This window comes from Corticium candelabrum, chromosome 22, assembly GCF_963422355.1.
Source record: "Corticium candelabrum chromosome 22, ooCorCand1.1, whole genome shotgun sequence".
Lineage (NCBI taxonomy): Eukaryota > Metazoa > Porifera > Homoscleromorpha > Homosclerophorida > Plakinidae > Corticium > Corticium candelabrum.
Window position 1 is genome coordinate 1568892 of NC_085106.1, and position 15871 is coordinate 1584762.

The following is a 15871-nucleotide window of genomic DNA, read 5'->3' on the forward strand; positions in this document are numbered from 1 at the left end:
ACAGAGAGAATAAAGAGAATGAAAATGGAATGGATTTTAGTGACGTTGCTGGTATGGCTGGTGAGTGTATTTGTTGTGTTGTGTATTTGTATGTCAAAGGAGATGTGGTCACGTGATTTGATGTCAATTTCAGCTCAAATGAAGAAAATGCAGCAAAAGATAGAAGCTCTAGAGAAGAAACTGGATGATAAAATGCTTGGAAGTAAGACAGACAGATAGTCAGACAAATGCACAGACAGAGATGGACAAACGCAGAGACAGACAGATGGACAAACAGATGGATAGATGGACAAACACACACACACACACACGAGACAGACAGACAAATGGACAAACGCACACGGACACACACACACACACACACACACACGAGACAAACAGACAGGCAGACAAAAAGGCAGATGGACAAATGCACAGACAGATGGACAGACGGATGGACAAACACAGACATACGGACAGACAGACAGACAACCGCAAGTGTGTGTCTTGCTTGTTTTCATTACATCATTGTTCCAACCTAATGGCAGCATTACCAAACACACACCTCACTGTAACTGTAGAGAGACAAGAACAACCTCCACACGTGACTCTACCACAGAAATCTCACTCGACAACTCAACAACGACCCAAACAAACAGCCAGACACACAACACACCAGCCAACATCGCAACCGTTGCTCAACACCACAACAGGTCAGAAGCAGTCGTCAGTGGCAAAGCTGCAGGAAGATGAAAGTGATGTGGTCACTGAGTTTTACTCTGGTTTAAGACTGAAGTGAGATATTTAGAATGATGTGGATTTTCACTCGTGTGTGTGTGTGTGTGTGTGTGTGTGTGTGTGTGTGTGTGTGTGTGTGTGTGTGTGTGTGTGTGTGTGTGTGTGTGTCACTGTGTGTGTGTATGTGTGTGTGTGTGTGTGTGTGTGTGTGTGTGTGTGTGTGTGTGTGTGTGTGTGTGTCACTGTGTGTGTAACCCATAAAGACGTGCGTGTTGTCAATGTCTTAAGGAACCCTCTCATCTCTCCGTCTGCAATGAGAGAGAAAATGGACGGTCGTCAGATGGTTAAATTGTCACGTGTTGCTGAAGGAACTTTACCAAGCATCGTGAAAGACAAGGATTGGGTCACAATAGGAGTGATCATAAACAAGTTACCACCCAAAGAAACATGCAAGGTACCCATCAGTGACTGCTGTTTGTGTGTCTGTCTACGTATCTGTGTGTATGTATGTTTGTCTGTCTGTCTGTCTGTTGGTCAGTTTGTTTGTCTGTTTGTCTGTCTGTCTGTCTGTCTGTCTGTCTGTTTTTCTGTTTGTCTCTATATACGTTTGTCTGGTGTGTCTGTGTCTTTCTGTCCATGTGTCTGTCTGTCCATGTGTCTGTCTGTATGTATGTATGTATGTATGTATGTTTGTCTGTCTGTCTGTCTCTATGTACGTTTGTCTGGTCTGTCTGTATGTATGTATGTATGTTTGTCTGTCTGTCTGACTCTACGTTTGTCTGGTCTGTCTGTGTCTGTCTGTCCATGTGTCTGTCTGTCTGTATGTATGTATGTTTGTTTGTCTGTCTGTCTGTCTGTCTGTCTGTCTCTATGTACGTTTGTCTGGTCTGTCTGTGTCTGTCTGTCCATGTGTCTGTCTGTCTGTGTGTATGTTTGTCTGTCTATGGTCTGTACACATTCAGTTTGTTTCCTGCCCTCAGGGTGACAAGTTTGCTGCCTGGAAGCTCTCCGACCTTTCATCATCATCATCAGTTGTTATGCTCTTTCTATTCAAAGACGTGTACCACACCCACTGGAAGACATCACAAGGACAAGTGATCGCCCTCCTCAACCCAAACAAAATGCAAACAAAAGAGGCAAGCATATGAACTCACCAATAATACATATCAACCATTAATTAAATATTTATAAACCCATTTATTATTAATCAATAATAATTTTAATTAATAATTATTTAATATTTAATAAATTATTGATTATTATGTAATAATACTAACTGACAGTGATTATTATTATGAACTAATATATAATAATTGTTGATTATTAACTAATAATAATTATTGATTATTAACTAATAATATTTATTGATTATTAACTAATAATATTTATTGATTATTAACTAATAATATTTATTTATTATAAACTAATAATATTTATTAATTATTAACTAATAATATTTATTGATTATTAACTAATATTATTTATTTATGATAAACTAATAATATTTATTGATTATTAACTAATAATATTTATTTATTATAAACTAATAATATTTATTGATTATAAACTAATAATAATTATTGATTATTAACTAATAATAATTATTGATTATTAACTAATAATATTTATTGATTATTAACTAATAATATTTATTGATTATTAACTAATAATATTTATTGATTATTAACTCATAATATTTATTGATTATAAGCTAATAATATTTATAGATTATTAAACAATGTAATGACTGATTACTATAACTGCATGAGTTGTGTCTACTTGTTGTGCGTAGGGCCGTGAAACTGTTGCCGTGTCTGTTGATCATCCCAACAAACTCATGCTGCTTGGCATGTCAAAAGATCTTGGAGTCTGTCAAGGAAGGAACAAAGCAACCAACCGACAATGTCAAAACCACATCAACAAGTAACGAAATTTTAGTTCAACTGTCACACTCTCTTACTGTCTGCATGCACCGTTTTTCTCTCATGATCATCATTTGTCTGTCTGTGTGTTTGTCCTCATGATCGTAATTTGTCTGTATCTGTGTTTGTCTTCATGATTGTAATTTGTCTGTCTCTGTGTTTGTCTTCATGATTGTAATATGTCTGTCTCTGTGTTTGTCCTCGTGATTGCCATTTGCCTGTCTCTGTGTTTGTCTTTGTGATCATCATTTGTCTGTCTCTGTATTTGTCCTCATGATAGTCATTTGTCTGCCTCTGTGTGTGTCCTCATGATCATCATTTGTCTGTTTCTGTTTGTCTTTGTGATTGTCATTTGTCTGTCTCTGTGTTTGTCCTCGTGATCATCATTTGCCTGTCTGTTTGTCTTCGTGATTGTCATTTGTCTGTCTCTGTGTTTGTCCTCATGATCGTCATTTTCTGTCTCTTTTTGTCTTCGTGATCATAATTTGTCTGTCTGTGTTTGTCCTCGTTCTTGTCATTTGTCTGTCTATGTGTTTGTCCACATCATTCACATTGTTCTACTGTGTAAGATCCCAAGGAGACTACTGCGAGTTCCACGTTCAAGCCGCATACAAGCGAGCAAGAGCTAACCGCATGGAATGCCAAAAAGGGTAACTAATGCAGCCTGTTGTGTGACACAAGCTGTGATACTACAGTAACTCACTCAATTTCCTTAGCTATGGACCTACAGCAAAGGTAAAACGAGACGGAAATTCTCGATTTACAGATGGATTTTTCTACGGTGGGCAATCGTTTAGTTTTGGTTCATCAGACACGAAGAGAAGCGTTTCATCGCAAGGTGGTGGCACAGGAGGAAGGGGAGGGAGGTTGAGTGCCAGTAGTGTGGCTGGTGTGTCCGAGATGATGGCCGAAAGTGAAGAACAAGGGAGGAGGACGAGAGCAAGAAGGGCAACTGGAGTGACGATGATGGCAAAGGGATCGGAAACATTGTAAGGAATCGGCTGTTGTGGCTTGCTAAGACGGACTGGCATGCTGATAGAATGGACAGACTTGTAGACAGACATTACTTGATATGTTTGTGGTTGGGTGGAGAGTATGGGTTGTGCTGATGGTTTGTTGTTTGTTGTTATTTGGTGTCGTTTTCTAGTAAGAAAATGCTTGAAACACAATCGGTTGGTGCTCGAAACTTCAGCAAACTCCATAAACATGAAACAGAGACTGGTAATGTGCATGCACACATGTGCAAACACACACACACACACACACACACACACACACACACACACACACACACACACACACACACACGGACACACACACGGACACACACACGGACACACACACACACGGACACACACACACGGACACACACACACACGGACACACACACACACGGACACACACACAAACACACACACACGGACGGACACACACACACGGACGGACACACACACACGGACGGACACACACACACGGACGGACGGACACACACACACACACACACACGGGGACACACGGACGGACACACACACACGGGGACACACACACACACACACACACACACACACACACACACACACACACACACACACGGGGGGGACACACACACACACGGGGGGGACACACACACACACACACACACGTCACTTGTTTGTTGTGAACAGCTTTACCACCAGCCAAGAGGCCCAAGTCTGCAACCGAAATAATCAACGAACACAAACCCAGACAATCAAAAAAGCAAGCAACACCATCACCACTCCCTCCCAAACCATCACAACTACACGAAAACCCCAACTGGTTAAATCCCAAGCAAACAAAATCCAACACAGATAAACCGATCAAAGAGACCAGGCAAAAACAGATAGAAGACAGCGACAGTGACGATGACTTCGCATACAGACAAGACGATGAAATCACGCCAAATCATGGAAATAAATCAAAGCCAGTGATAGGTCGAGGACTCAATAAAGACCATCATGTATTTGATCTTGATCTTGATGTACGACAACCCACAATGAATCAGAGGAAAAACAAAGCAGCAGAAATGGCCAAGAAGAAAGCAGTAGACGCAATCAAACGGACAGGAGGTATTGAACTGGATGATGCGAACAAGAGTGGGAGAAAGAAGAAGAAGACAGTTGAAAAGATCGAGGAAATACGGAGACGAGCAGGTGATCAATCAGCACAGGCAAACAGCAATGCACCAGAATCAGTTGGTATGTACATGTATGTATGTCTGTATGTATGTTGTATGTATGTATGTATGTATGTATGTATGTTGTATGTATGTATGTATGTATGTATGTATGTTGTATGTATGTTGTATGTGTGTATGTATGTATGTATGTATGTTGTATGTATGTATGTATGTATGTATGTTGTATGTATGTATGTTGTATGTATGTATGTATGTATATATGTTGTATGTATGTATGTATGTATGTATGTATGTTGTATGTATGTATGTATGTAGTACGTATGTATGTATGTATGTATGTATGTTGTATGTGTGTATGTATGTAGTACGTATGTATGTATGTATGTATGTAGTACGTATGTATGTATGTATGTAGTACGTATGTATGTATGTATGTATGTATGTATGTTGTATGTATGTATGTATGTATGTATGTATGTATGTTGTATGTATGTATGTATGTTGTATGTATGTATGTATGTTGTATGTATGTATGTATGTTGTATGTATGTATGTATGTTGTATGTATGTATGTATGTAGTACATATGTATGTATGTATGTATGTATGTTGTATGTATGTGTGTGTGTGTGTGTGTGTGTGTGTGTGTGTGTGTGTGTGTGTGTGTGTGTGTGTGTGTGTGTGTGTATGTATGTGTATATACATACTGCGCATCCACAATTTTTGTCTCTGTTTGTGGCTTCATGGATTGAGTTAGTGCACATAAATTGTGATCATAGCTGGTAGTATGGAATCAACGTTGAGTTAACTCGCGAGCATTGCGTTGAATGTGCCGGCATTTGCTGGCTGATCTGCAGGGAAATGGTACCCGTCTGACCTCCCTCTGGTAATACATGGAGAAATGAGTAATTAAATAAATAAACTTTTATTTAAATAAATAAAACATTTTAATATAATTAATTAATTAATTAATTTTGAAAAACTTAATTAACTTGGCTATTCCAGGAGGTCTCTGGAATAGTTGAACCTGAAAGTATAAATTACTGAAATATAATCCAGTCGAAACTCGACCAAAGTGTCCAAATTTGTTAAACATTATTGTTATTTGTTAATTTGTTAATCAGATGATACAAAAATGTCAGTTGAACCATCTGATACCATACCCACAAGTCAAGTCAAGACCTCCAAGAGTCGGCTCTGTTTGGCCGATTTTAACATTGATATCAATTCCGAGCAAGGCAAGAGCCTCATTACAGCAAGATCAAAGCATGAAGGGCTGTTGGCATTGGTGAGATTTTTGGTCATGTGATTTTTGTGGATGGTCATGTGACATGGATATAGGCTGAGCAAGAGAGGGAAGAGAGATACTTCCATCGTCTGGAGGAACGTGAGAAGATGGAGGACAAGATGAGAGCAACGATGGAAATAAGAGTCAGAGTGACTTCGTGCATTGATGTGAGAGTAATGAGTCACACACACACACACACACACACACACACACACACACACACACACACCACACACACACACACACACACACACACACACACACACACTGACACACCACACACACACACACACACACACACACACACACACACACACACACACACACACACACACACACACACACACACATCATTTGTGTATTATGTCTTGTAGTGTTGCTATACAGCAGAGAGTGCTGCACAGCGTTGCCTTGACGAACGTCACAAGACTGTGAAACACAAGGCAACAAAGCGTTTCTTCTCCTGCAAGAACTGCAAGCAACGTACATGCACATACGACGAAAAATATCCTTTGAAATCATGCAAGTAAGTCTAACTCATCTGTCTCTGTCTGTCTGTGTGCTTGGAGGTTTGGACAGTTGGTGGAATCGTTGTGTTTGTTTAGGAACTGTGCGAATCATAATTTCGAAAAGAAGTCTATGTTTATAGTGAGAGCTTTATGTTGAGTACATACACATTGATAGACAAACAAACAGACAGACAGACAGACACACGCATGTACACACACACACACACACACACACACACACACACACACACACACACACACACACACACACTTGAGTGCACGCTTTGTGTTTAGGAAAGGAAAACCAGCTCTGAAGACAAGCTGCTCATACGCGGCCTTGAACACCCCAAATTCATGAACAGCCTACGATGATGAGACGACCACAATTAATCTATCAACTCGACTCTAATTTTATTTCTCTGCGTGTAATAAATTCATCAACAATATTATGAATCTATTGATATCGACAATATTTTGATTTATTGATATCAACAATATAATAGTTATTGATATCAATAGTATTATGAATTTATTGATATCAATCTGGTTGTAATCTTGGCGCCTCCCAAGCATTCATCCTGCAGATAGAATGCAGCCACCTGCCCGGGTGTCACAGCACGAATCGATTCTCCCGTTTTCACTACCACAGCCTCATCACAATCCTCATCCCTAATCACAGAGCCATCAATCTGCACTGTGCAGTCAACCAGTGGCTGTTGATGCCGCACACGCACACTGCAATGTAACACCCCATACTGAGCCAGTTGCCATGGCGATTTTGAGGTAATCCAATTGACTTTGTTTGCACAAAATCGTGAAGTATACAATACCGGATGATCCCACCCTGGAACGACTACCACCACATTCCTCGCCTCATCTTTCTCGGCCACATACAGTTTAGTCTGTAACCCGGGCAACCGTACTCTCTGTCCGATTGTGTAACAGAACAAGCCGTTGTGCTCTCCAACGACTTCCCCATCAATCGTCTCAATAGAACCCGGATGTTTCTCTAAATATAATTGCAAGAAGTCATTGATGGATCGTCGACCAATAAAACAGATGCCCATACTCTCCATTTGTTTGGCAACCCATTGTAGACCAATCTTCTCTGCTATGGTCTTAACCTTCGTCTTTGGTAGTCGACCGAGAGGGAATAGAACGTTGGTGAGTGCTGTGCCCGGCACGCAGGACAAGAAATATGTTTGGTCCTTATTGATATCAACTGATTGTAATAGTCGGGTGCCATCTGGTGTGTTATGCAGTTGTGCGTAGTGTCCAGTGGCAAGATGATCGAAGCCGAGGTTGTTGACGTATCGACGAAGAATGTCGAATTTAATCTTACGATTGCAGAGAATGTCGGGGTTTGGTGTTAACAACGTTTTATAGTCGTGAAGGAATGAACTATGCAGCAATAGTTGTAATTAGAATTTAATGAGTTAATTGATATTAACAATATTTTAATTATAAAAAAATAAATTATCTTAATTGATATCTTGGGTGTCGTTTATATCAATGGACACATCAGCACAAATTATACTTGTAACAAATTTAATATTAACAATTAATTAATATTAACAATACTTTTATATTAACAATTAATTAATATTAACAATACTCTAAAAAAATTGCTGCAAGTGTGCATTGATATGAACGACACCCAAGATAATATATATTAAGAAAATATATTTAATATTAACAATTAATTGATATTAACAATACTATACATTTAAAATTTTAATAATAAATTACCTTAATTGATATCAATAAATACACACAGTCAAAATTTCTGGGCTCACCTGAAGACTTCGTTCCAATATTCTTTAATAAAATTAACTCGTCTGCATGGGATCTGCAGATGGTGACACACGTCTTGGACTTTACGGTAATCGCCATCAACAGTGCAGACACCTCGCTCCTCCATCTCGTCCCAGTTTTGCATAAAAATGCCAGTCACATTGTAACCTAAAAGCCAGCAACTTAGTCACTCATTTCAGGACGATATACACACAAAGAAAAAGTTACTTGAGCTACTAGTTTGTTTATACATATTTGTGGCATGTTGCTGCATGTTGTTACTGTACAAGTTGCTACACGTTGTGCATCGTGTTGTATGTTGTCAGTGTTGCTATAGTACTGTAGAGTACGTCTGATGAGTGTGTGTCTCTGTTTAATATGCAGTTACACCTCTGTGCCAATTCAATACATTAATTAATTGATTATGTTTAGATACCTAAAAGCTACATCGGTACACTCTGTCTGTCTGTCTGTCTGTCTGTCTGTTTGCATGATAAAGACGTTCAACATTTTGTTGACTGTTATTGTTATGCATACGTAAAGTTAGCAATCGTTATTGGTAGAGTAAGAGTTCAAATATAACATTCTGTCTGTCTGTCTGTCTGTCTGTCTGTCTGTCAACCTGTCTGTCTGTCTGTCTGTCTGTCTGTGTCTGTCTGTCTGTCTGTCTGTCTGTCTGTCTGTCTGTGTCTGTCTGTCTGTCTGTCTGTCTGTCTGTCTGTCTGTCTGTACATACAGCATCACAGCACAGCAATAGCATACACAGTGATGAGTATAATACCAAGCAAGTGTATCAAAATTTCTTTCAATTTATAATTTAATTTAAATTTAAAATTTAGTTAAAACTAAGCAAAAATTAAATTGACCTTAATAGCAAATTTAATTTATAATTTTAAAAATATTAAGATAAATTATATTTAAAAATTCTAATTTTTGCTAAATACACAGACATGTGACACATTACAAATAAACACAAAAAATATTAATTAATTAATTGATTTTATAATTATTTACTATAAACTTTCTAGACAACATACAAGCTGACTGACCAACGAACGCACGTCATAACTCAACAGACGAACACTGCAGTGCAGACAAGCCACACAACAAACTGATCACGTGATCAGCAAATCAGCTTGTTTGACAAGATTTTAATTTATTAGTATGTTCCACTGCATAACCTCTCTCTTTTAACAAATATGCTGCCACTGTCGAGTCAACACCACCTGACATTGCAACAGCAATTCTCCTCGACGCAACAGCCTCCATCATGTGTACTCTACACACACATACCTTGCGTTAAAGGTCTGGACTCCAAAGACTTGTTGGGTGTACAAGTATCTACTTGACACGTAAAATTTTATTTAAGTTTTTAATTTATTTACAAACAACAAGCTTTAGCAAGCGCTTTTATTGATTAATAATTTTTAATAAATAAAATTAAGCGTTACGCACAGTTGCGCTAAACGCTTGGCATCCGAGGCTAAAACACGTGGTTGCATTGCACTGTATGTATGATATTTAAATTTTAACTTATTCAAACAACGTATTTTTGCAAACATTTTTCTTTTTAATAATAAAATTTAAGCGCCACGCGTACACACTTTTATTAGTTGCGCTAAGTGTTTGGCATCCGAGTGTAAATCACGTGGTTGTATCGCATTGTATGTAATACTATTTTAATAAATTTACAAACAATTTATATTGTCGATATTTATTAATGTACAAAAATTAAACGCCACGCGTACACACTCATTAGTTGCGCTAAGCGTTAGGCATCCGAGGGTAACGCACGTGGTTGCACTACAACACTACACTGTCCATCTCTCATCCCATCATGTCTTTTGCAACATGCGAAGGTCAGCCACTAGACAACCTGCAACATTCGAATCCACTCACGCCCCGCCCTTTCCTATCTAGGCAAAGACAGACTGATATTCGTGACGAAAGAAGACTACGAGAGCAACGAGAAAATAGAAATTCCGGAAGAACCACCGGGCATCGTCTATCCAAGTGGAGATATCAACTGGGACTGTCCGTGTCTTGGAGACCTTCCCAGTGGCCCTTGCGGCAGGGAGTTCCGAGCGGCATTCTCTTGCTTTCATTTCAGTAGGGAGGAGACGAAGGGGTCGGACTGCATTCCTGCATTTAAGGATATGCAAGACTGTTTTATGGCTCATCCGGAGATATACGGAGATGACGAGGATGGAGAGGAAAATGGCGATGGCAAAGATGGGAATGTTGATATCAATGATGGAAATGTGGATATTAATGATGGGAGTATAGATATCAATGAGGGGAAGGTGGGTGGTAGTGATGGTGATAGACGTAGGGACGAGGGTGAGGTTAGTGGTGATGAAAAAGGTTCGCAGCGGGACAGTTGACACGCTGCGGTGGATGGTGATAGGAGTGTCGATCGAGCGGCAGTGAAAAATGACGATAGTTGATGTGCACGATTTCTATACACACGACACACTCTTGTAGTGTGATTTCATTTTTAATTTATGTGTATGTTAAGTGAGGAGGCACAAACACACACACACACACACACACACACACACACACACACACACACACACACACACACACATCATGTTACATGATTGTTATGGACATGTTGGATGTTGAAACAAGATTACAATAATTATGTAATAGAAAGTCATTTGAATGATGTCAACAAAGACAAGTTCCACATTAAATATTTGCGCATGCGCAACATAATAAATTAGTTATATTATTTTGTTGTTGTGGCACTAAGATTGCAATTGGTGAGCCTCCTGACTAGTAGTCGCATAGTGTGATAGTATGATGACGCTCAGAAAGTTACAATTGTTTTATATTCATTAATTAAATAATAAATTAAATAATAAATTAAGTGTACTTTAGTCGGTTGGCTCATTTAATTAACATGCAAGTCACGTGCTTGTGCAACATGCAAACAATCCACGTATGATAACATTCTCACGTGCCCATTTAGTTATACATATCAACAACAAAACATTGATATTAATTTTTTAAAAGTGGCAAATGAAGCGACGACTACAACAAACCAGTACGACACGATAACACTGTCACGTGCCCATTTAGTCATACATATCAACAACAAAACATTGATAATAATTTTCTAAAAAGTGGCAAATTTAACGACAACGACTACAACAACACACCAGTACGACATGATACATAAACTGCAGACTAGCAAGTGTGTAGAACAGAGTTTTATTCCAGGGTATGTGCAATGATGTTGGTAGCTTTCTAGTCGGCTATTTCTGCCATCTCATCACTCTCCTCTGTTCCACGAATATACAACACATTATTACATCTAGAAACACACAACACAGCAAGTCATGGTAACAGTTCAATCGGCTCTGTATCGTGTTCCTAACACATTACAGTCTAGCACATCCAGTCACAACATTTAATGTTAGTTGCAATAGTTTTAGTTAATCAATTGAGTCATAACTATAGATCGATCTGCAAGGGCATCAGAAGGGCATCGGCCGCATGGCCATGGCTGTACCACTTTTTTCCAAAATGGACTTTCGCTAGTCACCCATTAGTGTATAGCCCTGTCCACACCGGCGACTGGATTGCGATAAATCCAATTCACATCGTGAGACAGTTTCGATCGCGATCGGTTGAATTCAATTAGAAATGTGGGCGTTACCTCCAGGTATGCTACGTGTGTAGTCGGAACATCTAACCCTCCTCACTCGTCAGCTCTTGCTCACCTTATGTCGCTGTATCAATGCTTTCCGCAAGCAAAGAAGTCACATGTGCACATCAGTCATCAGTCACGTGATACCAAAAATGAGGCGGAGTTGCCTCATCCACAGACTCACGTAAGCCTGGAATTGTCCGGTTCCTGTATGACACTTTCAAACATACTGCAAGGCTCACGTGAGTCTGGGGAAGTGGCTAGCATCTTAAAAGTGCAGTGTGGATGCCCGTTAGCTTGATTGGATCGCAATCGGTCTGGTCTAGTGTGGACAGGGTTTATATTTCCGGTTTAATTAAGGGTCTGTGATTAAATAGCTAATTTATGCTTTACCACATCATGCTGTGTACACAAATATTCGTGGCCATCAAGTTGCTCGATATTCAAAAGTTTCCGTTTTCAGTGTTTTAGTTGTTGAAATGAGACCCGATTTAACTGCGTACGCTAGTTTTTGTATGATCATACCTACTTAACACGAGTTAGTTTAGACCACTTTACAGATGTTTCCGATGCCCCTGATCTGTCTATCCATTTGATTGTCTGTGTATCTGAATGTTGATGCATTGGGTTGTTGGTGTGGTGAATTTGTGATCTGTTTGTATAGAATATTGTACCTGATCAACACTTCGCCTAGATTCCCAGTACAAGCACCATCCACGTATTCTTCAGTGTTTGCCAACTGTAACGCCAATGCAAAGTGAATGAATGCACAAACGCACATGGACACACACACACACACGCGCGCGCACACACACACACACACACACACACACACACACACACACACAACCACACACACACACACACACACACACACACACACACACACACACAACCACACACACACACACACAACCACGCACACAAGCAGGCGCACACAAGCAGGCGCACACACACACACACACACACACACACACACACACACACACACATACACACACACACTTCTTCTTTTTCACTACTCAATAATGAGTTCATGACTTCTGTTCAGCAGTTGTTTACAATTTGTCTTTGATGAGCACATTCATGTGCAGAGTCCAATTCTGGAATGACATACTTGATGACAGATATTACAAACGTTCTTTGTACCAGTACTCAAGTATTGTGGTGTACAGTTGTGACGCATTAGTCTCTTTTCTTTAATTTTGTCAATTCTACCTTCCTCATAACGATCTAAACCTAATCTCATTTTCTTCCACATTGAATGGTCCACATGCTATCATTTCCCAATTTTTGTGATTCAACACTTGGATCATTCAATCAATCTACGTCAATAAATGTTTCACGGTACTAGTAGTGAAATGTTGTTTGGTTGTAAGTTTAAATTTGATGGTTGACCTCATTAAACGATGATCTGTCCAACATTCAGCACTTCTAAGTACACGAATCAACTGGATATCTTGCACATCTCTTCTCTTAGTGATGACGTGGTCAAGTTGATGCCAGCAACATGACTGTGGTGTTTCCAAGTTGTGTTTAGTTTATCCGGTAACTGAAATCTAGTATTAGTAATGCTCAGTTGACGAGTAGAACAGAGTTCTAACAATAGACGACCATTTTCATTTCATTGCCAACTCTGTGACGTCCAATGATCCCAGGCCAAGACTTATAGTCACGACCAACTCTTGCATTAAAGTCACCCATAACAATGAGTTTGTCATCTGCTGGAATTTTCACAAGCAGATCATGAAGCTGGTCATAAAACAAATTCCCTGCTGCATCATCAGAAGTAAGTGTTGAAGCATACACACTTACAAATGTTACAAATCTATCTGTCTTTGGTTAAAGGTTACCTCAAAGACATTAGTCGATCACTAAAGTGATGGCAAAATCAGTAAGTTTACTCACAATGTATCTTTTGATGGCAAACCCAACACCTGATTCTCGTTTGATTCCTGATGGTTTACCTGACCAGAAAAATCTGTATCCATCACCCCCCCCCAATTATTTCATCAAAACTTCCAGTACTGTACCAGCAAGCCTCGTTTCTGATAGCGCATCAATTACAAACGAAGAAGTCAGAGGTTATCAGCACTGATCTTCTTTCGAGACAATCAGACGTGTCTGATCAATCATAGACGTAACATTCCAACAAGCTATTTTCTTGATGACCACAAAACCTCGAGGTGAGGACTTGTCGGACTTCTTGAAGTGATAAGTGATACCTGATAAGTGATAAGTGTCAGAAAAGCGGTTGCCGCAAACTGACTGCCCAAACTGACTGCGACATTTTGAACAAAAGAATTAGACGTACGAGATTGAGTGAATGTATGGTCCAGGCGGTACATGCACTTTCACAGACACATTCCTACTGATGGACTAATAATGGGGACGACGGTGAGCTTCATAAGTTTGAAGGGCAACCTTCCCTTTGTGCCTGGCAGCTCCACTTGAAACCAACCGTTAGCAGAAAATTTTTGAATTTTTTTGAGTTCGATTTCAAGTTGACCTGATAACGTTTGAGCTGTCACTTTTCACTCCCGATTGGTTTGCTAGGTATGCTGTCCTTGTTGATGGCAAGCAACCACGCAGGGGTGTCGGAAGGTTTGAGGACTTGTCGCCCAAGAATTGGCATGTTCTGGCGGCAGAACGGACATTGGCGCCAACTGGGTAATTCAATTAAGCGAGTACTAATCCGGGCTTTGCTGAAGTCACATAATCAGAGCAACGTGTTTTTTAAATATCTTTTAATACCCACACAAAGTTCACAAAAAGGAAACTTATACTAACGGGCCATGCATGCATTACTATCATAGGACAAACTCATTTTGTAGGTAAATATGGGCTAGTCTAGCAAAACCTCTCACATTCACTAAAAAATTAATCCACCTCAACTGCTGTATGGCATGCATGTGCCCACACCTTACATTAAATTTTTAGCACAGAACATGTGCAGGAAGCTGCACAAAGGGTAAAGCAATTTTATTATTAATCCATCATATTCGATCAATTGGTACCCCGAGAACTAAATAGGTAGGTGTACTGGATTATAATTTGCTGATGTGGCCAAACCATTCTCAGCAGGTATAACCATGCCAAGACTACTACTGCAGCCAGGAGTCTAGGCTGGCGACAGGTGCCTAGCCGCCGCCTGAAGATGAGCTAGTCTGAGTCACTTGAGAGTTCTAGACGTCTGTCGCCTAGAATTCACGTCTTTGTCGCCAAAATGAAAAGTCTGTCGCCGAAATTGACATGTCGACAACGTAGACATCTCTGCCACGAAGTACAGCTACTCCAAGTGCCATCATCACACATCCGGGAACACACACACACACACACACACACACACACACACACATGGACACACACACACACACACACACACATGGAGACACACGCACGCACGCAAACACATGGAGACACACGCACGCACGCAAACACGCACGCACCTGCAAATTCATATAGCCATCAAATGAGACCAAATATCCCTTGTACTCCATTCCCCACTTCAACTTGATGATCACTGGCTTACCAGTCAGACTATTCAAGAACGGCTTCGGGTTTACAGGCACAGTCTGTAAACAACAGACGGTGCAAACGCATGTAACGGACAACAACAGAACACTCACCGCCATGTGCCTTGTGCGTCGACTTGTGTGCGCATGTGCAGTAAAAACTGTTTTGGTCGCGTGACAAGCCTTGCACTTTCGACCACATGTTGCACAATGCCTAGTCTAACGTGCGTTAAAGCGCTAGTAAGTGCTACTGTTTCCATGATTCGACGAAATCCAACAAGAATCGAGTTGAAGACTGCTGACTTGCAGGA

At 40.0% G+C, this 15871-nt stretch overlaps 4 protein-coding genes across 4 annotated transcripts in view; 2 read left to right on the forward strand and 2 right to left on the reverse strand.

Annotated features, from left to right (window-relative positions):
* The window catches only part of LOC134197469 (protein MCM10 homolog), a 7268-nt gene extending 172 nt beyond the window's left edge, over positions 1–7096 (forward strand). The window contains exons 1-15 of the mRNA XM_062666798.1: positions 1–60; positions 134–202; positions 561–774; positions 1006–1171; positions 1698–1853; positions 2510–2640; positions 3209–3289; positions 3356–3628; positions 3787–3860; positions 4304–4855; positions 5921–6084; positions 6138–6251; positions 6459–6610; positions 6690–6732; positions 6888–7096. The exon at positions 1–60 is cut by the window's left edge and continues 172 nt beyond it. Coding sequence (XP_062522782.1) covers positions 1–60; positions 134–202; positions 561–774; positions 1006–1171; positions 1698–1853; positions 2510–2640; positions 3209–3289; positions 3356–3628; positions 3787–3860; positions 4304–4855; positions 5921–6084; positions 6138–6251; positions 6459–6610; positions 6690–6732; positions 6888–6965 — 2327 coding nt within the window. The 3' untranslated portion in view covers positions 6966–7096. The remainder of the gene's footprint in view (positions 61–133; positions 203–560; positions 775–1005; positions 1172–1697; positions 1854–2509; positions 2641–3208; positions 3290–3355; positions 3629–3786; positions 3861–4303; positions 4856–5920; positions 6085–6137; positions 6252–6458; positions 6611–6689; positions 6733–6887) is intronic.
* Positions 7091–9656, reverse strand: LOC134197470 (tRNA-specific 2-thiouridylase MnmA-like). Its single transcript, XM_062666799.1, has 3 exons — positions 9569–9656; positions 8390–8555; positions 7091–7994 (listed from the first exon to the last, which is right to left on the reverse strand). The coding sequence occupies exons 1-3, from the start codon at positions 9654–9656 to the stop codon at positions 7115–7117; spliced, it is 1134 nt and encodes a 377-aa protein (XP_062522783.1). The 3' UTR covers positions 7091–7114.
* A 495-nt stretch (positions 9657–10151) lies between these two features.
* Positions 10152–10952, forward strand: LOC134197377 (mitochondrial intermembrane space import and assembly protein 40-like). Its single transcript, XM_062666692.1, has 2 exons — positions 10152–10246; positions 10308–10952. The coding sequence occupies exons 1-2, from the start codon at positions 10225–10227 to the stop codon at positions 10769–10771; spliced, it is 486 nt and encodes a 161-aa protein (XP_062522676.1). The 5' UTR covers positions 10152–10224; the 3' UTR covers positions 10772–10952.
* A 407-nt stretch (positions 10953–11359) lies between these two features.
* LOC134197301 (small nuclear ribonucleoprotein F-like) lies at positions 11360–15717 on the reverse strand. The gene is made up of 4 exons (XM_062666593.1): positions 15675–15717; positions 15495–15620; positions 12720–12784; positions 11360–11709 (listed from the first exon to the last, which is right to left on the reverse strand). The coding sequence occupies exons 1-4, from the start codon at positions 15678–15680 to the stop codon at positions 11643–11645; spliced, it is 264 nt and encodes an 87-aa protein (XP_062522577.1). The 5' UTR covers positions 15681–15717; the 3' UTR covers positions 11360–11642.
* Positions 15718–15871: the final 154 nt, after the last annotated feature.